The 25,041-nt window shown below is 43.0% G+C and overlaps 1 protein-coding gene across 2 annotated transcripts in view; it reads left to right on the top strand.

The window, feature by feature from the left end:
• The window catches only part of MICAL2 (microtubule associated monooxygenase, calponin and LIM domain containing 2), a 203,350-nt gene that overhangs the window by 138,116 nt on the left and 40,193 nt on the right, over positions 1-25,041 (top strand). For both annotated transcript variants that reach the window (XM_084853961.1, XM_084853971.1), the window contains 4 exons: positions 4,027-4,199; positions 6,745-6,822; positions 12,010-12,107; positions 13,483-14,869. In XM_084853961.1, the coding sequence (XP_084710087.1) occupies positions 4,027-4,199; positions 6,745-6,822; positions 12,010-12,107; positions 13,483-14,869 (1,736 nt within the window). The remainder of the gene's footprint in view (positions 1-4,026; positions 4,200-6,744; positions 6,823-12,009; positions 12,108-13,482; positions 14,870-25,041) is intronic.

Below are 25,041 nucleotides of genomic sequence, written 5' to 3'. Positions count from 1 at the left end.
GTATATAATGGCATAGCAGCTAGGGGCATGCATTTGTTCTCTAAACCAAATTTGTTTCTAACCTACTGTCATTTCTAAAATGAAATGAATGCACCATCATTAGTTTCTAATGCTTTTCTAAGATAAACACCTGAAAATAAAAAAGCAAAGAGGAGAAATGAGTCAAAATCCTTTTGTTTCTTTTCTCTCATTCATTTCTCATAAGAGAGGGATTGCTGAAACTGACAAGACAGCATTGGGTTGCATTGTTTAGTTCTGCAAATTGATACAACCAAGGGACTTCCTGTAAGGGGTGGGGAATCTCTGAGCACTCTGAAGGTGGCAAGATACAAAAACACAAAACAATGGGTAGCTTAGAGGATGTCACTCCTTATTTAATTGCTTCTCAAATGGGAACCCTTTGTCCAATCTATCTGAAACTGAGCATGTCTGATGCCTTAAGAGGTTAACATAATACCTGAAAACTTCATGCCATTTGGATGGAAAATTCCAAAGTTATAGGAATCAGGAGACTGATTAGTTCTCCATTGTAATCAATGTAGGGATGAAAACAGTAAGATAAATTAGATGAATGAATCAATGTCGAATGGAAAACAAAATGAACGGGACTGCCAGAAATGACCTGAAAAAAGAAAACCAAAAAAAGAAAAGAAAGTGTCATGTGCACATTCCTAATAGCAGTGCCAAGGCCACCCAGCCAATTTATACTTTTCTTGGTAGTGACCTCTGATGGAAAGGGGCCAAGGATGTGAAATATCTGCCTGGCCTTGTTATATCTCCTATGCATTAGCACAGAGACATCGGAAAAGCCTAGTGGTTCTATCATCAAGCTGTGTGTGTGTGAGAGAGTGTATGTCCGTGCGTGCATGCATGCGTGTGTGTGTGTATGGCATGAATCAGATTTCAGTGTAAAATTCAGACCACCTCAATTTCCCCCAAAGCAGGAAAACAAGTGTAAAATTGATGTAGGGAATGCCTTTTCAATCAAGATTATTAAGTTGCTGGGAATACTTAGGTTGCAGCACACACATTAATTGTTATAAAACAAAATAAGTACAGCTGTGAAATATTGGTTAGCTGTTCAGTACCACTTGCTTGTTGTTGTTCAGTCGTTAAGTCGTTAAGTCGTGTCCGACTCTTCGTGACCCCATGGACCATAGCACGCCAGGCCTTCCTGTCCTCCGCTCTCTCCTGGAGTGTGCTCAAGTTCATATTCATTGCATCGGTGATGGTACCTAGCCATCTCATCCTCTGCTGTCCCCTTCTCCTTTTGCCTTCAGTCTTTCCCAGCATCAGGGTCTTTTCCAGTGACTTTTCTCTTCGCATTAGGTGGCCAAAATATTTGAGCTTCAGCATCATTATCTGTCCTTCCAATGAGCACTCAGGGTTGATTTCCTTTAGGATTGACTGATTTGACCTCCTTGCGGTCCAGGAGACTCGTAAGAGCCTTCTCCAGCACCACAGTTTGAAAGCATCAATTTTTTGGCGCTCAGCCTTCCTTATAGTTCAGCTCTCACCGCCATACGTTACTACTGGGAAAACCATAGCTTTGATTAGACGGACCTTTGTCGGCAAGGTGATGTCTCTGCTTCTTACTATGCCGTCTAGGTTTGCCATAGCTTTCCTCCCAAGGAACAAGCATCTTTTAATTTCATGGCTGCAGTCACCATCTGCAGTGATCTTGGAGCCCAAGAAAATAAAATCTGTCACTGCTTCCATTTCTTCCCCTTCTACATGCCAGGAAGTGATGGGGCCAGATGCCATGATCTGAGTTTTTTTTAATTTTGAGTTTCAAACCAGCTTTTGCACTCTCCTCTTTCACCCTCAACAAGAGGCTCTTTAGTTCTTCTTCGCTTTCTGCCATTAGGGTGGTATTGTCTGCATATCGGAGGTTGTTGATAATTCTCCCGGCAATCTTAATTCCGACCTCTGATTCATCCAACCCGGCATTTCTCATGATGTACTCTGCATATAAGTTAAATAAGCAGGGCGACAATATGCAGCCTTGTCGTACTCCTTTCCCAATTTCAAACCAATCAGTTGTTCCATGTCTGGTTCTTACTGTTGCTTCTTGGCCCTCGTACAGGTTTCTCAGGAGACAGGTAAGGTGGTCGGGTACTCCCATCTCTTTAAGAATTTGCCACAGTTCGTTGTGATCCACACAATCAAAGGCTTTAGCGTAGTCAATGAAGCAGAAATAGACGTTTTTCTGGAATTCTCTTGCTTTCTCCATGATCCAGTGAATGCTGGCGAATTGATTTCTAGTTCCTCTGCCTCTTCGAAACCCAGCTGGTACTTCCGGTAGTTCTCGGTTCACATGCTGCTGAAGACTATCTTGTAGGATTTTGAGCATCACCTTGCTGGCATGTGAAATGAGCGCAATTGTACGGTAGTTTGAACACTCTTTGGCATTGCCCTTCTTTGGAATTGGAATGTAAACTGACCTTTTCCAGTCTTGTGGCCACTGTTGAGAGTTCCAAATTTGTTGGCATATTGAGTGCAGCACTTTCACAGCATCATCTTTTAAGATCTTAAATAGCTCAGCTGGAATACTGTCATCTCCGCTAGCTTTGTTGTTAGTTATGCTTCCTAAGGCCCACTTGACTTCGCTCTCTAGGGTGTCTGGCTCAAGTTCAGTGACCACACTATCATGGCTATCAGGGACATTCAGATCTTTCCTGTATAGTTCTTCTGTGTATTCTTTCCACCTCTTCTTAATCTCATCTGCTTCTGTGAGGTCCCTGCCTTCTTTGTCCTTTATCATGCCCATCTTTGCATAAAACATTCCCTTGAGATCTCCGATTTTCTTGAAGAGATCTCTAGTCTTTCCCATTCTATTGTTTTCCTCGATTTCTTTGCATTGTTCATTTAAGAAGGCCTTCTTGTCTCTCCTTGCTATTCTCTGGAACTCTGCATTCAGTTGGCTATATCTTCCCCTTTCTCCCTTGCTTTTCACTTCCCTTCTTTCCTCAGCTACTTGTAAAGCCTCATCAGACAGCCATTCTGCTTTCTTGCATTTCTTTTTCTTTGGGATGGATTGAGTTGCTGCCTCCTGAACAATGTTAGGGACCTCCGTCCATAGTTCCTCAGGCACTCTGTCTATCAGGTCTAATCCCTGAAATCTATTCCTCACCTCCACTGTATATTCATAAGGGATATGATTTAGGTCATACCTGAATGGTTTAGTGGTTTTCCCTACGTTCTTTAATTTAAGATGAAATTTTGCAAGAAGCAGCTCATGATCTGAGCCACAGTCAGCTCCAGGTCTTGTTTTTACTGACTATATAGAGCTTCTCCATCTTTGGCTGCAAAGTACATAATCAATCTGATTTCGATATTGGCCACCTGGTGATGTCTATGTGTAGAGTCGCCTCTTGTGCTGTTGGAAAAGAGTGTTTGCTAGGATCAGCGTGTTCTCTTGGCAAAACCCTATTAGCCTTTGTCCTGCTTCATTTTGTACACCAAGGCCATGCCTGCCTGTTATCCTGGTGATTTCTTGACTTCCTACTTTAGCATTCCAGTCCCCTATGATGAAGAGGACATCTTTTTTTGGTGTTAGTTCTAGAAGGTGTTGTAGGTCTTCATAGAACCGATCAACCTCAGCTTCTTTGGCCTCAGTGGTTGGGGCATAGACTTGAATTACTGTGATGTTGAATGGTTTGCCTTGGATTCGTACTGAGATCATTCTATCGTTTTTGAGAGTGTACCCCAGTACTGCTTTTCCCACCCTTTTATTGACTATGAGTGCTACTCCATTTCTTCTAAGGGATTCTTGCCCACAATAGTAGATATGATGGTCACCTGAATTAAATTCTCCCATGCTTGTCCATTTTAGTTCACTGATGCCCAAGATGTCGATGTTCAATCTTGCCATCTCATGTTTGACCACCCCCAGTTTACCTTGATTCATTGATCTTACATTCCAGGTTCCTAAACAATATTGTTCTTTACAGCATCAGATTTTCTTTTCACCACTTGCTAACCACACTTAATTCCAATGGAGGTCTTTCTCTGTTTGCTTCTTAGCTCAGAACTAGAACCTGATTTTTATGGCAATTCGACCATTTCTGAATTGAATGAAGGGTTATTGCCAATGCCTGAGACATGGGGTTACACTCCATCTCCACGAAGGCCTTTGCTGTTAAACTCAAGTTTGGTGAAAGGGGAAGAATGCCATGAAAAGTCCAAAGCTGCAAATGGTAAGTTAATGTAAGCAGCAATTATCTGTTTGTGTATTTGTTTGTTTTTATTAAGAAGCTCCGAAGCAATTCAACCAATCCACACCAGCAAGGTGTCTTTTAAAAGCTATCAGTGTCCAGAGAAAGAGAATGTGGCTTAATGTAACAAAGGTACTTGTGGACTTCGAAATTCTAAGTTCTCTGCAAGTATCCAAAGTTCTCCCCAGTATTCAGCTGCTTTGACCTTTGTCGCCTCAACCCCACTGCGACATCAGGGTAGCTAAGGGCACAATCCTATGGCTACTCATAAGCTCGGAAGCTTAAGAGTGTCCTATGCAGAGCCTTGCACCTGCCTCTCTGCAGTTGAGCTAGATGGGTAATTTCGCCTGTCTAGCGGAGGCTTTTGGGAGGGGGAGGGACGGAGGCTGGGGTGGTGATAGGAAAAGCCAGACACCCCGTCCTCCTCCTGCCCTGCCCCCAGGAACGCCTCCTTTCCCCTGTCTCTGAGCTCCATTTACCAAGAGTGGAGAGGCAGTTGGCATGGTTCTCTCAGCACTAGCCATGAGGGGGAGAGGGAGGGGAGTGTGGTTTCCTGGCTCCAAACTCGGAGACAGGAATCCAAAAAATCCTATGTCTCCCAGACGCTGTCTGGGGCATATGATTGTTGCCTCCATCAATGGGACTGTGACTCAAGAAGAGGTGGGGATGTGATGCGGAATAGCATCATACAGTATAATTTAACAACTGAAAAAACCTCCTAAAATGCAAATGACTGAACTTGCGTATTTATAATGCAGGCAACATAAAGAAATAATATTGACAGAGATAGTCTCTCTCTCTCTCTCCTATAACAGAGCCTTGTTTTGTTTCAAAATGCCTGGATTTTTCAACTTGACCTGTCCTCACTGTGCAGCCACAGGCTTCTAGATATTATTACCTTTGATGTGAAATTGCTCAGAGAAACATCAGGTGGAGGCTCCTGGCCTGAAAGTATGTTGCAAAGACGAGTGTGCAGAGCAGTAACTTGATTTTTTTAAGCAATATTTTAATCCAAATACCCCAGGCAAAGAACCTTGAATGAATTAAGTCGCTGTTTTTATAAAGATTATCTTTTGAAATGTAACATTGAACTAAAGAAGTGCCCACATGAAGGCGCCTACATGAATAACAGCAATAGATTTTCTCTCTCCCATGCATTTTGTCCAAATGACGTTAACTTTGTTTCCAAGATCCAGCTGTGTTCCAAAGTTCATTCCCATCAGCTTCCAGTTCTCTTATCTCCAAAGTCTTTATTTTCATCTAGGGGGGTAACATTGTACATCATGCACTTTTCCCCTTTTGGCCTCACCCTCCTTAGTTGTCTTATATATGCATCCAATGTTTTCACATTTTCATTGTTTATTGGGTTGAGCGGTGGGACTAGCTTTTTCCTGAAGCAACTTGCAAGAGTTGTGTTTATTGTGTTCTCTGTATTCCCATGGGAATGGTCATGGTGGTAAATAATTTCTACCAAGAAAGACAAATGTTACATTTTCTCCCTTGTTCTTTTTTTTAATGTGAAAGCCCACATGGAGGAGAAACAATAAGAGCTATAGAAATGGCAGTGCACAAATGAGCTCTTGTGTGATGTAGGATTCTGCAAAAGTTAATAACATAGCGTTGAATAGCAAGAGCAAGGAGTTGAAAAATATCGCTTTCTTTTTTTTCTGGGGGAAACACTGGTTGGTGAATGTTGCCCTCTAGTGGCTAATCAATATTTAAATATTCATCTGCATGCCCACCCCAACAGTTACCAAATTGCAAAAGAGAAATTGTCAGTTTTTACTCTACTACTTGGAGTGAAGGCATCTATACTGTTGTTAATGGTGGATGTCTCCTGTGTGCAATGCAGTTTTATGTTAATATTACAGATGCAGGAAATGCAACAAAATGAAAAAGTGTGTCATGTGAAAATGCTCTGAATACTAACACTTTCTGTGCCACCTAGGGTGCTTCCATACAAGGGGTTGTATCCAATGTTAGTCTTGCTTACGTCCCAACCATTTCAATGGGCATACTCTAAGTAGGACTAACATTGGTACAACCCAAAGCTTTTAATGTGCAATCAATAAATTGCCTTATTCATGGAATTTTACAGAGGTCTAGATAATATCATCTTCCCATGTTTTTCCACTGCTTCTTCCATCTGCTTTTCTTCCCACAAAATGTCCATTAAGGGGGAAAAGATGAAATAGCTGCACAATATCTTTTGATTGGTAGCAAAAGAAGCCATCCATCTGCCAGCACCCATATGCTGTAATCCAGGGATGCTTTAGTGGTGGGTTTGGTACTGCTAGTGTGCTACAGAAGCCTTACAGATGGATTTCCAAGCATGGATGCTGTAGTGCGCTGGGCAACAGGTCATGAAATTTCACATCCAGGTCGGGGAATAGAATTTTAAAAAATAGTCTCCAAATAAAAAAAATTGCTCATCTGCTTAGTGAAAGGTTTGGGACCTCCTTTGGTTTTAATAGAAATCTTTTGTAATTGATCATTTTTCAGTGTCCTTTTCTGCCTTTTCCTCTAGCTCTGCAACGAGCCTATAGTCTTCGAGACTCTTCTACATCAAAAAAATACCAGAACTGGAAGAAGAAAATTCAATCAAGTAAGATTTAGAATTGGTGTTTCCTGATTGTCATATGCTCATTTTGCTGCATTCTTCACCAAATCTACTATTTAGTTCAAGTTCAATTTTAAATTTCTTGTTTTCTATTAAATGCAACTTTTCAGCTGAAAGGCTAAATGCAAAAATGTGCATATTAGAGGCCTAATGTTCTTTTTCCCCATTTTAAGGAAAACTGCCTTGACAATAGAGAAACAATATGGGAGAGGTCACTTTACTCTCTCTCTACCCCAGGGGTCCCCAAATGTTTGGGTCTGGTGGGCACATTTGGGATTTTGAAAGTGTGTCATGGTCACTCTCACAAAATGGCTACCATGGGGGGCATGCCAGCTCATTATGACTGGTCACAAAATACTCATTTCCCAGAAGGCTAGCTGATGAGACTGAAACAAAGATAACCTGCCCCAAAATCTAAATACAAGGCAGACGTGGGTTCTGAGCTCCAAAACACAAAACCACTCTTATGAACCCAAAGTAAAGGTGGCACCGGTGGGGAAGCACTCCACTTTTGAGCATGCCAGCATCCCAGTTAAAAAAAAAAAAAAACTTAAAAAAAATAAAAATCAGATGTGGAAGGGAGCCTGGGGAGGTGGGTGGCCTGTGGCACACTGGTGCGCATGAGCATAACGATGGTGACCCCAGCTCTACCCATTGTTTCCCTACTCCAAATCACTCCCCAAATAGCTTTTCCCCCTTGTAGTTTCAAATGTGCGAAAGCCAAATTCTTGGTTCCTCCACAGATCACCTTTTGGCCCATCAGATCTGGAAAGCATCTGGGTTAGGGCCTGATGCTGCTCTGTTGTCTCCATGTTGTCCCCATGGTCTGCTGTGGTGCTCTGTATTCTACTGTATACAGGTGGGCCTCTCAGCATCATGGGAAACATGGTCCTGCGGTCCACAGAGTCCTTGAATCCACCATCTGCACGCAGTGGACTTCAGAGACCCTTCGCATGGTGCACTAAGAGTGACATGCTCATTCGGCAGGCGGTGCTTCATGTAAGCTCCAAAGCTGCTCTCGGGCACAACAGTGGTAGGGAAATAGCCAGAAGCCACCTCCTACAATGATGCACCTCCAGTAAACCCTTGCTGCAACCTCCACAAAGAATTGTTGGTTGGTTTTTTCATTGTTGTAGTTCCATCCTCTTGTACTGAGGAGTATAAAAACCCAGTTTTGTCTAGCTGCCCTTTCATCAGCTGGCTAAAGAGCAAAGTGTAGGCAAAGGGAGCGAAGGGCCGGTGGCACGCCTCCTGCTAGCTCCTGTTTGCTTGCTCTTCATAATTCAATGTTTGTTTAAACGTCTGCCTATAATGTTGCTTCCATTTTATATATAATATCCCATGTGTGTCTGGTGAGGAGTCTCCAGAGGGAGCTAAAAGCCAATTGGAAGAAGGCAGTGAATGTTAGGAACAGTCAAAACCAATTTACTGGCTAAAATGAATTGTAACACACTCTGGAAGCACCCTGCCCCTACTCCAGCCACTATGTTGTGTTCATTTCTCTTACTCGACAACAAGTGCGGTTTTAATATCTGTGTAAAAATTCAGTGCGTCTTTATTATGAACAGAATTTGTTATGCTGTCACTTGTCACCGGAGCTTGCATTTGGTTGGGATTTCTTCCCTCAAATGAAGGCACTTCATGGTGTCAGTGGAGAAAGAAGGGGAGCTGCGATCTCTTCCAGAATTTCTTTCAAGTATAGTCACATACTGTTCAAATAGGCCTTGATGCAGTGGAGGCTCGTGGCTCCAATGTCAGTGGGGCGGTGAATCTGCTCTGGGTTTCAGTCAGAACTCTAAAGGAGCTCTCCAAGGTACTTCTCCCACCCCACTGACATTGGAGCCACCAGCCTCCACTGCCCTTACATCAGATCAGTCAGACAGACAGACAGAGTGTTTTTGTTAGTTTACAGCAGCCTTCCCCATCCTGGTGCCCTCCAGATGTGTTGGCCATGCTGGCTAGGAATTATGGGAGTTGTCATGCAATACATCTGGTGGGTGCCAGACTGGGGAAGGCTGCTTCCTGGTTGAAGCAGAGTTTCAAAGGCTCAGGTGCTCACATCCACTGGATTTATTCCCCCCCCCCACTGCAAGCTTCTGTTCATGCAAAATTCATGCTCTCTCTCCTGTGCAATTCCAGTGTATACACAACCACACACCACTCTTCAGTTGTCTTGAGCCAGTCCTGAATATTAATCTGAGGCTGGTGGGCATCTGTCACTGTTACTTCTATTCTGCTTCCTGCTTTCCACATTAATTTGGGTGACACAGACTAATGAGGAAGAGGAGGAGAGGTGAAGATGAAGATACTCTCCTGTTACTGCTGCCGTGTGTAACAAGATGACTCGTGATGTTCACACCATCTCAGAAAAGGATATTGTAGAGCTAGGCAAGCCACAAAAAATGGCAACCGAAATGACTGAGTATCTTCCCTATGAGGGAAGGCTCAAATGTTTGGGACTGGTTAACTTTGGGTGAGGGGAGACAGCTGAGAGGGGAACATGACCAAGGTTCATAACACTGTTTGGTATGGAGAGGATTGATAGAGAAAAATATTGCTCCCTTTCTAGAGTGCTAGAAGTCAGGGTCACCTATTGAAATTGATGGCAGTTTTGGGACAGACAAAATAATTCTTCTCACAGCACGTAATTAATTTGTGGAACTTGGTGCTGCGCAGTGTTGGTAGTGACAAGCGCTGGCTTAGATGGCTTTCAGATGATTTATTTATTATCTGCCTAGTACATTCATATCCTGCCTTTCCTCCAGGGAGCTCAAGGTGACATACATGGCTGTTCCCACCACCACCATTTTATCTTCACAAAACCCTGTGAGGTGGGTTAGGCCCAAGATCATCCAGTGAGCTTCATGGCTGAGTGAGGACTTGAACTTGAGTCTCCATAGCCCTAGCCACTACATTCTAACCACTATACTACACTGGTGTAAGTGACATATTAATGAAGGATAATCTTTACTTTTTAACCCTTCCTCTCTTAGAATCTGGAGATCCTAAGATTAAATTAAGAATATAGTTTATATTCTTAGTGGAAAGGGGGATCTCTACATCAGGAATGGACAGAAGGTAGATCAGGATCTATTCATAGATCTCTGGGTGATTTGCAGTAGATCATCAAGGGGTTCTGATTCCCAAACGTCTAACAATAGCAAGTAAAACTGATTAAAAAAAAATCTATACCATGGTTGGCCTTATGCTAACCACATATCTCTTAGCCTCTGTGTTACTCATCTGTAAAATGGGAGTGTTAACTGGTTGCCTTTGACCACTTCTTTGGCAGATTGCAGCTCTACTGTTCACTTTGAGAGTTCTGAATAGTAACTTCACATGAAGCTTTGTATTTGTATATACAGTATATGGCTCATGGAGTACAGGAGATAATTAACTGCACTGCGCTGCACTGATTAGTGGACCCCATGGGTTCTAGTTAAAAATGAAATAGATCCCACAAGCCCAAAGTTTGCCCACCCCTGCTCTTGATAAACCAGCAATGGTGTAATCATCCAGGCAAGTAAAAGCATGACTTTAGGAAATTTCATCATGTTCAGTCCCCATTGGCCTTCTCAACTCCCCTGAAGATGCTTGGGTTCCCTGACATATTGAACCAAAACCTGAAGTGCCGCATCTGAAAATATTCTTTTTTTAAAAATTCACTGATGGAATGTATAACAAGAAAGGGGTGAAACCAGTGTAGGTTGGTGGCTTTGATGTCAGTGGGGTGATGAATCCGTTCCAGGTTTTAGTCCGAACCAGACATAACTCTAAAGGAGCTATCCAAGGTGAGAAGCACTGTGGATAGTCCCTTTAGATTTCTGACTGAAACCCAGAGCGGATTCACCGTTCCACTGACATCGGAGCCATCAACCTCCCATGAGTGAATCACTGAAGAAGTGAGTAGGTCCTTACCTTTGAAGGATGCTTTTGCATGTGAAGTTTCAATACGTGGGTAATCATTCCCAGGAAGTGCGAATGAGAGCTCCTTTCTCCTCGGAGTCACCTTTTACCGTTTTGAGTTGTTTGTTCTACCAGTAGAAAGTGTTTGTCAGGAGGAGTTCTATATTGAATATGTGGAATCTCTCTCTCTCTCTCTCTCTTTGTGTGTATCACACACACACACACACACACACACACACACTGTTTTCCCTTGAGGTGGGCTCACAAAGCATAACTCCCACCTTGTGTTGAACAAAAGCACTATAAAATGGACCTATTGTTGCTTACACTTTACAGATGTGAGGGAAATGGTTGTTCCCTTAGGAGATGAAGTTGGCATAGAATTATGTGGTTGGGAAAGTTTGCAGGATCGAAGCTATATCTTATTTATTACATACGCAGGCACTAGCTGAAGCCATTTTACTTGCTTTTCAGGGCACTGGACTGTAACGACATGCATATTGATAAATGTTTTGATTTTAACCAAAGCTGTACAAACAATTCCTTTGTTTACTATTCTGTAGACAAAAAAATAGAAATGAAACCTTAAGTTATGTGACCCAAGAATCCATATTGGGGGGTGGGGGGGAATGTTGTCTCCCATGTTGCAAAGAACAAAAGCATTTCCTCGGTTATGTTTGAATTTCGCTTTAAAGTCTTTGACAGCTGCTGTTCTTGTCCCCTGCTGAGCTTAATTGGCGCCACCAGGAGGAGAGCTCAGCCATTCAGTCAAGGCTGGCTTCGAATTCCATTGTGCCGACTGCTGAGCACTGAGGTTTGGTGGGAAATAACAGGACGGGGAAAATTCTGCTGCACCAGTTCTTAAGGGGTGGTTAGAAACACAGATTAAAAATTTCTTGATGGCAGGATGGTAATGATGAATCAGGCAGCATTGTAGGCTGGGAAGAGTTACTGTTCTAGGGACAAGAGGGAAAAGTCTGACCCCCACTAGGACCCCCAGTAGCCAACCTGCAAAGCTGTGGCAGAAGTCAATAATATTGAACATTTGATATTGAATTTTTTTTATTAAGGACATAGAAATGACATTCTACAAGCGTCCCACAGAGTGAGCAGTTTTCTATAATATTCATTACACCAGAATGGGAATCTACATAGCTGATATGGGCAGCATTACAAACTTGATCAGATCTATGAGGGGGGATAATTACGAGGGATAATTAGCATTAATAGCATTTTGTTTGAGTAAATCCACTTTTTCTCTTGTAGATTTTCCTCTATTGTATAGCAAGAAAAATGGGCCATCTTCAAAGGACACCTCTCCCAGCCTTCAAAGTGATTTTGAGGATGATCTTGTTGAGACAGAGGTATGAGGCAAAGCATTTTTAGGAACACATTTTTTTTTGACCTACTGTATCTTGCTTCCTGTGTCCAGCCCATTTGTCCATTTCCCAGCAATGGAATTCTGTGGAAAGCCATGGTGATAGTGGAAATCCTTGATTTCAGAGAGCCATAAAATGAGGATTATCAGGGCACTTTATATTAAAGGTGTTTTGGCACCTTTAAGTGAGAGCTGCATGGAAGGCAATACAAAAAAAGAAGATTCCATGCCAAGTAGTCTTAAGACGGCTGTCCCCAACCTGGTATCCACCCGATGTGTTGGCCTACCATCCCATCCTTCCCAAGTACAACCTTCCTCCAACCTGGTGCCCTCCAGATGTATTAGACTACAACTCCGATTCCCCCTAGCTGGGGAGCATGAAAGTTGTAGTCCAAAACATCTAGAGGGCATCAAGATGGAGAAGGCTGCTATAGGACTTGATCTCCACACATGGCAAACCATTCATAAAAACCAGATCAGAATCTCCAAATCGCTGAATGTTCACTTAGGTTCACTTCAGACCATCCACGAATCCACACTTAATGGATGGGGAAATGTGGAAGTATTCTCAGAGTTCTTCTGGGTACAAGCAATTCTTCATTATCATGGAAATCAATGTCGCACATTTTGTGAGATGATGTTGATGATGATATAGATTAAAACTGTAATAAATAAAAACTTATCTCATCCTCCCTGGTTTTCCCGTGCCAGGATGCTAAGCTGGACTAGTTTAGGTATTTCAAAAGTGACATTCTAGTTTGTACTGGAGTCTTCAACAGCATCAGTGAAGGTTGCCATGTCTGGCTTTGAACATTTGTGTCATTCTCAAAGCAGTGAGGTGATACAAAAATCTATTCTTGAGCTTGTGCTGCAATCCAACATTCACTCCCCCCCCCCACACACACACATTGGAAATGTGGAACAGGAAAGGCAGTTTTGTCCCCTCACAATTTGACGGAAAGTTCTAATTTCAAAACTTTTAGCCTAGGCCTAGCTGTGCAGTAGAGTTTCACTGTCTGTTTTTTCTTTTAACATGGAATGCTTTTCACAAGTCTAGCTGTGTATCTGCTAGATCCATGTAATTCTGTGGAAAGAGAACTCCCACAGACATCTGAAAATCCAAATATCTTGAATGTCTCCCAGGGGCATTTGGATAAAAGAAATAACCTACAGTTGTTCTACTGTATTCCTTTTCCATTTTTTTAAACTGGGATGTTTTTTCAAAGTCCATTGTTATCTTGATATTTATATGAGGGTGGTGTGTTTCTCATTGATTTGTTTGAGAATATCCTCTAAATAGAAGCATTGGATGACTAGCTACATTTTCCTCTAAAAATAATCATTTTATGCATTCCTTGCAGCTGACATCTCCAAACAGGATTCCAGAACTCAAAAGAGAACATTTCAAACCCCACAGCCCAGCATTTAAAATAAAAGCAAAAGTCACAGATGTACCAGGAGAAATCCCTTCCTATGTTCCCCATTATTCATTTTACAACTGCATGGATACCTCTCCATTCTCACATAGCAAATCCTTTTGTCATGTTGATCAGAGTTTAGCTCCCAGTGACCCTAAGCTTGGAGTCAAAGACTACAGTGTTGAAGACCAACATTTAGGAAACCAGACAGTGAATGCTGTGCAACTGACCTCAGGCTTGTTTACAAGGAATTCAGATGTATCCTCTGTAAATCCTGATGAGGGAGATAAAACTGCTTCAAGGTCTGCCAAAGAACAGCAGGACAGACATTTAAACAAAGCTAAAAACAAGATAATGAGGAAATTAACTCTTTCGATGGAGCAGCAATCCAAGCTACTTGCTCTGATTGATGCTAAGCTAGATGGGACAAGAGTCAAAGAGCAAGGCCAAGAAATTCCAGAACTGGAAAATGCTTCTTTTCATAGATATGAGAACATACCAAAGCAATCTAACTGTGGTAGATCTCTTAAGTTCCCAGATAGTAATTCGCACATTTTGTGTCCTGAACACAGACTTCCAAAGAATGTTGAAAATTGTCCCAAAGAACACATGGCTGCCCACCCTAAATCACCACTGAGGCTAATTGCCAATGCTATAAAGAAATCCATCATACAGCCGCTTATTTCTCCTCCAGAAGGTTTGAAAAAGGGCCAGGACATGCATGCCAAACTTCCTTCGGAAAACACATTCTTCAATTTCCCTCATCCCCTGGTTCACTCTGCAAGTCTAAGAAACAGCAAGAATCATAGAGATGTTTGTGATGTACAAACGCAGGAGCTCCATTTGTTGAGCAGTGCAGAAAAAGGACTTGGAATTAGATGTTCAGATATGTCTAATTTTTCCAACAGTCCAAGAGAGGAATATTCATCTGATGGCAAATGTACATCTTTTCCTGTTTACAGTGTGCATACCAGCCCTTCGAAGAGCCCTCATAAATCCGAACATTCTTCTTCTGCCAATGTGGCTGATGTGCCAACACTTCTAGAAAGGTTTACCCTGAAAGAGAACCTCTGGAAGACTGCCAAGGATGATTGGCGTGCTCATAATCAAAAGAACATTCTTTATTCCTCTCTGAGGCAGAGGAACAAAAATGCTGATGCCATTTTAGATAGTCCTGTACAAAGGAACAATGTGTGGAACCTGTTCAGTAACTTCAGGAATAAAGTAGATGACAGAGTTAAACCCCCTTCTTTAATGCCAGCTGTGTCACCCTGTACCATCTTTGATGTTGATGAAGTACTAAATAATGTTTCCAAAGGAGAACATTTGGGTAAGCAAATTGTTTCTTTTAAGATATTGTACTACCATTTTGAAAGGCAGTTACTTATTATGAAGGCTTCTGCTGTGCTAACTTTTTTCTGGGTATTCAGGAAACTAAAATAGAAATTACAAGCTGTATAATGTACTCAAAGAGTGCTTATCAATGGTAACTTCTCATATTGGAGAGAGGTAATGAGTGGGGTACCACAGGGCTCAGTCCTGAGCCCAGTGCTCTTCAACATTTTTATTAATGACTTGGATGAGGAGGTGCAGGGAATACTTATCAAATTTGCAGATGACACAAAATTGGGTGGGATAGCTAATACCCTGGAAGACAGAAACAAAATTCAAAGTGATCTCGATAGGCTGGAGTACTGGGTAGAAAACAACCAAATGAAATTTAATAGGGATAAATGCCAAGTTCTGCACCTAGGAAAAAGAAACCAAATGCACAGTTACAAGATGGGCGATAGTTGGCTCAACAATACTACAGGCGAGTAGGATCTTGGAATTGTTGTAGATCACAAGCTGAATATGAGCCAACAATGTGATGGGGCTGCAAAAAAGGCAAATGCTCTTTTGGGCTGCATTAATAGTATAGCTTCCAAATCCCATGAAGAATTGGTTTCCCTCTACTCAGCACTGGTTAGACCTCATCTTGAGTACTGTGTCCAGTTCTGGGCACCACACTTTAAGAAGGATGCAGACAAACTGGAGAGGGTTCAGAGGAGGACAACAGAGATGACTGGAACCAAAGCCCTATGAGGAGAGACTGAAAGAACTGGGCATGTTTAGCCTTGAGAAGAGAAGACTGAGGGGAGATATGATAGCGCTCTTCAAGGCCTTGAAAGGTTGTCACAGAGAGGAAGGCCAGGATCTCTTCTCGATCATCCCAGAGTGCAGGACACGGAATGAGAGCCAGTGTAGTGTAGTGGCAAGAGTGTTGGACTAGGAGCTGGGAGATCCAGGTTCTAGTCCCCACTCGGCCATGGAAGCTCACTGCGTGACTTTGGGCCAGTCACAGACTCTCAGCCCAACCCACCTCACAGGGTTGTTGTTGTGAGGATAAAATGGAGAGGAGGAGGATAATGTAAGCCGCCTTGGGTTCCTTGCAAGAGGAAAAAAAGGCAGGGTATAAATGCAATCAATCAATCAATCATGGGCTCAAGTTACAGGAAGCCAGATTCCAGCTGAACATCAGGAAAAAATTCCTGACTGTTAGAGCAGTATCACAATGGAACCCATTACCTAGGGAGGTAGTAGTGGGCTCTCCCACACTGGAGGCATTCAAGATGAAGCTGGGCAGCCATCTGTCAGGGATGCTTTGACTTGGATTCCTACACTGAGCAGGGAGTTGGACTCGATGGTCTTACAGGCCCCTTCCAACCCTACTATTCTATGATTCTATGGTACTGTAATGTACATACTCTTTGTATGTCTTTCCATGAAGTTCAACAGAGTAGGCCCAAATTTGTAATTATTCTTGGTAGTCATTTACAGGGGCGGGGATAGGGGGGAGTGCACCACACTTTGGAAATTGCCCTCAGTTGCATGGGCTGTGACCCCTTCCTAGACAGGGATAGCTTGGCAACAGTTACCCATGCTTTGAGAACCTCCAAATTAGGCTGCTGTATCATGTTGTATCCTTTGAAGACTGTTTGGAAATGGCAGTTAGTTGAGAACACAGCTATAATCCCATTAGGTTGCTGACTGGAGTAGTTCAACGGGAATATATCTTGCCATAGTTTTCACTAGCTCACAGTCCCTTTCTGAGCACAATTCAAAATGTTTGTGCTTACCTTTAAAGCAGGGGCAGGCAAGCTGTGGCCTTCAGATATTTTGGCCTACAACACCCATTAGCCTGAGCCAGCATAGCCAATGGTGAGTGTCAATGGAAGTTGGAAGCTGTAGGCCCAAACAGCTGGAGGGCTACAAGTTCTCCACCCCTGCTTTCAAGCCTTGGGACCTGGGTACCTGAAAGGGTGCCTGTTCCAGCATGAGCCTGCCTCAAAGCATCTTTTATGGCATTCCTTTGGCTGTTCCTGCCAACTGAATTGGGGCAGGAGGAGGCAGAGAGAATACCACCTTGGCAGTGGAGTCCTGTCATGGAACCTTTCTCCAGGAGGCTCACCTGGCACGCTCTTGTCTTTTTAGTGCCAGGTGAAGACCCTTTAAAGGTCTTCCCAGGCCTTTTAATCTCTGGAATTGTGTCATGCATTTTTTTTTATTCCTTCCATTTTTTAATTACAAATGTTATTGTTCTTTGTTTTTCTTACCATCTTGTTGTAAGCCAACCTGGAAATGTTTTACATTGAAGTATGGGATATACATGTAAAAATTAATGTAACCTATTAAAGCAATATGGTTTACACTAGATGGCTATGCTGGCTGCAGATGATGGAATTTGTAGTCCAGCACATCTGGAGGACACCAGGTTTGGGAAGGCTGGTCCAAATTCTAGAGCCCACATTAGAATTGCTATGAGGATGCCTTGCCTCTCACAATAAGTTTCCACCTGGTTGTGACATATAAACAAGCGTATATATGCATTTTCCACTACTTTAAGAGTCTCCATGCACCCCCCTCCTTTGTTCCTGGTGATTGCTGGTAGAAAGATGAGGACTCTTGACACATGGCAGATGTCTATGTGGTTAAGTACTTCATATATATATTACGGCTGAGAGCCATTTGGCGCAAGGAGACTATTGTCAACAGCATCCCCTTGGCAACTGTAATATGTGCTCTGGTCTTCCGAGATAGCAGGCATACTTCTTCCAAACATACTTAATGCCACTTGTAATATTGATAATGAAGTCCAAGAAGTTCACTGTGGCTGAAAGAACCCATAATACCCCCTGGGAATCCTAGGATACTTTCCTTTGCGTCTCACGGCATCCATACACTAAGATCTCACAAGGTGTGGCTAAAGCTATGATGGAATGTACTGCTGCAGTTGGCTGTCTTACTTCCATGGTTGTGAGTGGCTTCTAGAATTGCCATTCTTGTTGAATTGTCTTGTTGAATCCCTGCAACAAGACATTAGGAGGTGCTATAGATTACAACAGTGTCCCCGTTCTTGTAAAAGCCTTTACAAGACTGAGCTGAAGGAAAGGGAAAAGAAAAGGAAGAAGGATCTGGATATACCTGCTTCCAGAAGAAAAAAAAGTTACCATGGTTGTACTTGAAAGCCATCTTAACATATCTTGGGCATTGTAGCTTTTTCTTTCAATGTACTTCAATGGCTTTGAGCACAAGGGAGTTTTGAGAAATATTTGTACGCTCAATTTCTAAGCAATGCTGTTCAGTGCATGGGCATGGAAAGTGAAGCTGATAATTAAATAGAATCACAGTGTGAATCTAACCATATAAAACACATACTCTCAATTTGGTTTGAGAATTTGTTAAACCTGTTTTACTGCAACTGTTAACAAAAAGATATTCCTGTTAACATGTCTTTGCCCTCATTGTTCACCCTTCATAATTCCAGCAGTGCGACACTGACTTATATAGCCAGCTGGCCTCAGAGGTGTCCAGTGGGAACTGAGTAATGGTATTAAGCTACACAGTTGGCTTTACATCATCTAGTTTAGCTCCACAACATTGGAGACATGTGGGATTCCCAGGAGTCCTTGATCAGCTGAACATCTCAAAGGGGATGTTCCAGGTTGTTTCCCCCTCACTTCCAAAGATGGTAAAGGAATGAAATTCTTTGGACATGCAGCCTATAACTCAACTTCACGGCCTCTACGAGTGCTTCTTGGCACACTTTAATTTCATGTCCAGGTATCCCAGGTGCAATCTAATGGGCTCACGAAGTTGGGAGTAGGATGAATTGCTTATGCACACATCTGTTTGTGTGTGGAAGAGGGGGAGAGGACAGAGGATCCCCTGATCCTCAACCCACGGTTGGTTGGTTGGTTGGTTGGTTGGTTGGTTGGTTGGTTGGCTGGATGGATGGCTGGCTGGCTGGCTGGCTGGTTGGTTGGTTGGTTGAAGGGATCCTTCTGATGCTACCTCCCAGGGCAGGGAACCATAGCAGTGAATATAGTATTATTGTGGCAAGATTATGACTACATCATGAGCTCCTCCATGTAACCCAGATATCCTAGGATTACTGGAGACCTGCAGGGGAGCCATGTGCTGCAATGGCTTGAATGCCTTAAAAAAGCAGGGATGGGGAATGTGTAGATGTTATTAGATGGCAACTCCCATTATCCCTCACCACTGGCAATGTAGGCTAGGGCTGGTGGAAGCTGCAGTCCAACAACATTTGGAGGGCCACACCATCCCCCTGCCCGAAAGGGAACACCAGTTTTTATTTAGGCATAATAAGAAACTTGATGTCATTTTCATTTTGTCCTGCTGTCCATAATTTGCCAGAGATTGGCTTGGATGAAGATGTACTAGTCTTCCTCCACTTAAGGCAATGCTGATTATTTAGTGTGTATTTTCTCCAGTCTGTCTCTGTCTGTCTGTCTGTTTTTCTCTCTCACACACACACACTTACTTACTTATTTGTAATACTCATATACCACTTAATATAATAAAATCCCTAAGCGGTTCAAATATAAATATTAAAATCACATTTAAAATACTCTATTAAAAATGATTCCAGCTACAATTGCAATATAAAACAATACAAGGAGCAGCAAGACAGAGCAGAATATGATTAATTGCAATTACTTACAGGCCAGAGAAAGTTTGTAGTATGTTGCAGTGTCTGTTCCCTCCCAAGATGGTTCTGCCAGCCATTTCCTCCAAGCAGGGCATTCCACTCCCCCCCCACCCCAGTTTCCCATTCACATCCCCCCATGGGCACTAAACATGCAGTGGGTACTGGGCAAGCTCAGTCCTCTTTATGCTGTTTTTGACAATGTTTTAAAAATATTGTTTATACTTATATTTTTATACTGCACAGTTTGGGATTCCCCTGAGCATGCTGAGACCTGTCTTATTTCTCAGAGGCCCCGTTAGCACTCACCAACTGAGTTCACTATTCAGAGGAGGTTATATATGTATATACGGTTGAAATCCAGACTTAGAGGGCAATCCTACAGTCCCTTGGTGAGCATCCCAGTGACGATAGGATGGCTCAGAACACCCCTTCCAAGATCAGAGACGGTGCTCCAACCTCAGGAGGGGAGTCAGAGATCCACCCCCTGCCCTGCCCCTTTGCAGCTGGCCCAGAGAGAGCCACGCTGGCTGCCTCTCTGAAGTTGGAAAATTGACCTCAGGGAGGGGGAAAAGGGGGCGTTCAAGTGGGCAGGGAGGGCAGACCGGAGAGGTCAGGATACGTTTTATCCTGAACTTCCTCCAGCCTCCTTCCCTCCCCCTCCAAAGCACTCTTGCTTCAAGCCTGTCTAGCGAAAATATAGGAGATCAGATGACAGGGAGGCAAAGATCACCTCCACCGCTCCTCCCACCCTGCTGGCTTCACCTCAGCAGGGCAAAGGTATCTCGGAAGCCTCCAAATCTGGGGGCTTCTGAACAGCAAGGGTGCAGTCCATAGGATTGCTTCCTTAGTCATACTTAGAGTTGATCCACTGAAATGAATGGGACTTCTTAGATTAACAGGGACATCATTATAGAAAGGCCCACCTGGGCATGGGCCCTGGATCTTTTTTGAGCTGTGCCCCAGATGTTTTGAGCTGCCCTATATGCCATTTTTTTTTACATTTTCCCATTGACTTGCATTAGAAAACAAAAACGGCCATAACTTTTTTAGTTTGCGTGACAGGTACATGAAATTTGGAGCCTTGGTAGCCCCCATGGAGCGGATTGAATATGCCAAATTTCAGGCAGTTAGGTCCAGTGGATTTTGTGCTAGTTCCAGGTAAAATTTGCTTTTTCCAAGAAACTCTGTCAAAGTAAAGAGTTATAATTTCTTTGTGCTTCCACATAAATTCATGGAATTTGGGGACCTAGCAGGCCCTATGGAGCTGACTGAACCTACCAAATTTCAGACAGGTCTAATGGCTTTTGTGCCAGCCATGCATAAAGTTTCCTTTTCTCGAAGTCTAAAACAAAAAGTAAAAACTCTCATGTCACCCAGGGGATTAGAGATCCTAATCAGAAGGTGTTTAAGGTGACCATTAGGAGGTCACTATCCCTTTTGCAGCCAAAGATGGAGAATAAAAACAACACCTGGAGCTGACTGTGGCTCAGATCATGAGCTTCTTATTGCAAAATTTCGGCTTAAATTGAAGAATGGAGGGAAAGCCACTAAACCATTCAGGCATGACCTAAATCATATCCCTTATGAATATACAGTGGAGGTGAGGAATAGATTTAAGGGATTAGACCTGATAGACAGAGTGCCTGAGGAACTATGGACGGAGGTCCCTAACATTGTTCAGGAGGCAGCAACTCAATCCATCCCAAAGAAAAAGAAATGCAAGAAAGCAAAGTAGCTGTCTGATGAGGCTTTACAAGTAGCTGAGGAAAGAAGGGAAGCGAAAAGCAAGGGAGAAAGGGGAAGATATAGCCAACTGAATGCAGAGTTCCAGAGAATAGCAAGGAGAGACAAGAAGGCCTTCTTAAATGAACAATGCAAAGAAATCAAGGAAAACAACAGAATGAGAAAGACTAGAGATCTCTTCAAGAAAATCGGAGATATCAAGGAAACGTTTTGTGCAAAGACAGGCATGATAAAGGACAAAGAAGGCAGGGACCTAACAGAAGCAGATGAGATTAAGAAGAGGTGGAAAGAATACACAGAAGAACTATACAGGAAAGATCTGAATGTCCCTGATAGCCATGATAGTGTGGTCACTGAACTTGAGCCGGACATCCCCAAGAGTGAAGTCAAGTGGGCCTTAGGAAGTATTACTAACAACAAAGCTAGTGGAGATGACAGTATTCCAGCTGAGCTGTTTAAAATCCTAAAAGATGATGCTGTTGAAGTGCTGCACTCAATATGCCAACAAATTTGGAACACTCAACAGTGGCCACAAGACTGAAAAAGGTCAGTTTACATTCCAATTCCAAAGAAGGGCAACGCCAAAGAGTGTTCAAACTACTGTACAATTGCGCTCATTTCACATGCCAGCAAGGTTATGCTCAAAATCCTACAAGCTAGGCTTCAGCAGCATGTGAACCGAGAACTACCGGAAGTACAAGCGGGGTTTCGAAGAGGCAGAGGAACTAGAGATCAAATCACCAATATTCGCTGGATCATGGAGAAAGCAAGAGAATTCCAGAAAAACGTCTATTTCTGCTTGATTGACTACACTAAAGCCTTTGATTGTGTGGATCACAACAAACTCTGGCAAATTCTTAAAGGGATGGGAGTACCAGACCACCTTACCTGTCTCCTGAGAAACCTGTATGAGGGCCAAGAAGCAACAGTAAGAACCAGACATGGAACAACCGATTGGTTTGCAATTGGAAAAGGAGTACGACAAGGCTGCATATTGTCACCCTGCTTATTTAACTTATATGCAGAGTACATCATGAGAAACGCCGGGTTGGATGAATCACAGGTCAGAATTAAGATTGCCGGGAGAATTATCAACAACCTCCGATATGCAGACAATACCACCCTAATGGCAGAAATCGAAGAAGATCTAAAGAGCCTCTTGTTGAGGGTGAAAGTGGAGAGTGCAAAAGCTGGTTTGAAACTCAACATTAAAAAAACAAAGATCATGGCATCTGGCCCCATCACTTCCTGGCATATAGAAGGGGAAGAAATGGAAGCAGTGACAGATTTTATTTTCTTGGGCTCCAAGATCACTGCAGACGGTGACTGTAGCCATGAAATTAAAAGACTCTTGCTCCTTGGAAGGAAAGCTATGGCCAACCTAGACAGCATAGTAAGAAGCAGAGACATCACCGTGCCGACAAAGGTCCGTATAATCAAAGCTATGGTTTTCCCAGTAGCAACATATGGCTGTGAGAGCTGGACTATAAGGAAGGCTGAGTGCCGAAGAATTGATGCTTTCGAACTGTGGTGCTGAAGAAGACTCTTATGAGTCCCCTGGACTGCAAGGAGGTCAACTCAGTCAATTCTAAAGGAAATCACCCCTGAATGCTCATTGGAAGGACAGATCCTGAAGCTGAAGCTCAAATATTTTGGCCACCTAATGCGAAGAGAAAACTCTCTGGAAAAGTCACTGATGCTGGGAAAGACTGAAGGCAAAAGGAGAAGGGGATGGCAGAGGATGAGATGGCTAGATAGCATCACTGATGCAATGAATATGAACTTGAGCACACTCCGGGAGAGAGTGGAGGACAGGAAGGCCTGGCGTGCTATGGTCCATGGGGTCACGAAGAGTCGGACACGACTTAACGACTGAACAACAAATCCCTAATCTCTGGTGTAGTTTGTTTTTTGTTTATTTTAGGTGCAAAAAACCTCTCTTCCCCTAATTTTATTTTCTGCTCTTACATGCCCACTGTTGGGAGCTTGCCTGCAATGAAAATTTGAAGAGTGAGAAAGAAGGGAAGAAAGAGCTTCATGTGAAATACTGATATTTCAAACAGCACCTGATTTTACTGCCTCAATGTGAAATCTTTGGCTTCTGCAGAAGTTGAATAGCTTCAGTACAGCAAAGGATCCAATCAGCCTCCACAAACTTCTTTCTCCCGCTCCACTTTCATTTTTCCTAAATAGCTGTAGAACTCAAATTATTCCAAAAGGAGGGTAGGACTATGTGGCATCATGATCAAGGAACTGCTAAGGCTTTTAAACAGGTTCTACAGTTTTAAAAAAGCTTTTAAAAAAGCCCTCCATCACCTCACCTCATAAAGTTAATTTAAGGACGTGCAATCCTTGCAAACCCTGCATAGCCTCCTAAAATCAAGTACTACCTCTCTGAAAGGAGACCCTTGGCTTAGGGAATTCTGTCTACCCTCCCCCCCCTGCATTTCCAATCACCATTCTTCTTTTCTTCTTCCTTCTCCTATCCTGTTCTTTCTTTCTTTCTTTCTTTCTTTCTTTCTTTCTTTCTTTCTCTTCTTTATTCTACCCAGGGCATATCTTGGGGAATTCTTAAAGGGAATTCTCTTCGGCAGGCAAGAGAAGTTCTTAATGGTATTTGACTTTATACAAGCAGACAAGAGGGTTCGTTTTTCTCCTTCTCACTCAAGTCTTTGAGAAAAGTGGGTTCACATGGTTGCAGAGAAACAAATCTGGGGCTGTTTTGTTTGTCAGTTGCCATTATCCAGCAATGGGAAGGGCTGCAGCTCAGTGGCGGAGCACCTGCTTGGCATGCAGAAGGTCCCAGGTTCAATCCCAGCATCTCCAGGTAGGGCTGGGAAAGGATTCAGCCTGAAACCCTGGGGAGCCGCTGCTGCCAGTCAGTGTCAACAATTCTAGATGGACTAGGGTCTGTCTCAGTATAAGGCAGCTTCCTATGATCCTATGAACAGAAAGCTTTAATTTAAAAAAAAAAGGAATCTTTGGTTTGTTTTTTAAGTGGAGGGGAGATAAATATTGCTAATTTATGCAATCTTATGTATGCCTACTCAGAAGCCCCATTATGTTTAATGAGGCTTACCCTCAGGAAAGTGTGCATAGGATTCCAGCACAAGTTACTTTTGCAGGGAGGTTTGCACCTTGATGTTCTGCATGTTTGCTCAGAAATAAGTCCTGAGTTGTGAACATGGTACTGCAGGCTTAATACAGTGCTTACCCAATTCCGTCTAATGAATTGGCTACACTTTCAGCTCAGTCCTATCCATGTTTTGTCATTTGTGGATTTTGGGGGCGGGGGTTTGCATGAACTCTAGCTTCAGTGGTGAGGGAAAGGCACTTGGTTCATGCTCAGAGTTTCTCCATAACTTAGCCCTGGTTTTGAAAACAGACTCATTGGCTGGATCCTGGTGAAGCCTTGGCCTAAATGAAGTTATGGGGAGGAAGATACAATGAGAGCTTGTGCATAACAAGGAGGAGGTAGAGAGGAGTTGCACGAAACATCTGTTTTTATGAAGAGTTGCTGGAAGATGGTAGGATGAGGAGGGATGGTTGCATGGAGGAGAATAGAATTGGTAGGGGGAGAATGTAAGTGCTCAGTGGTGAAAGAAAAACATTCTGCACATGCTCAGAGGCACTCTATATTTAAGAACATAAGAAGAGCCATGCTGCATTAGACCAAGGTCCATTCTTTTCACACAGTGGCCAACCAGATGCCCATAGGAAAGCCACAAGCAGAACATGAGTCAATAGCACCTTCCCACCCATGT

This window comes from Heloderma suspectum, chromosome 1 (genome assembly GCF_057233095.1).
Source record: "Heloderma suspectum isolate Gila_16-S chromosome 1, 16-S_ref, whole genome shotgun sequence".
NCBI classification, from domain to species: domain Eukaryota; kingdom Metazoa; phylum Chordata; class Lepidosauria; order Squamata; family Helodermatidae; genus Heloderma; species Heloderma suspectum.
Note: the sequence above shows the minus strand (reverse complement) of the source record. Positions and strands in the feature narration are given on the sequence as shown.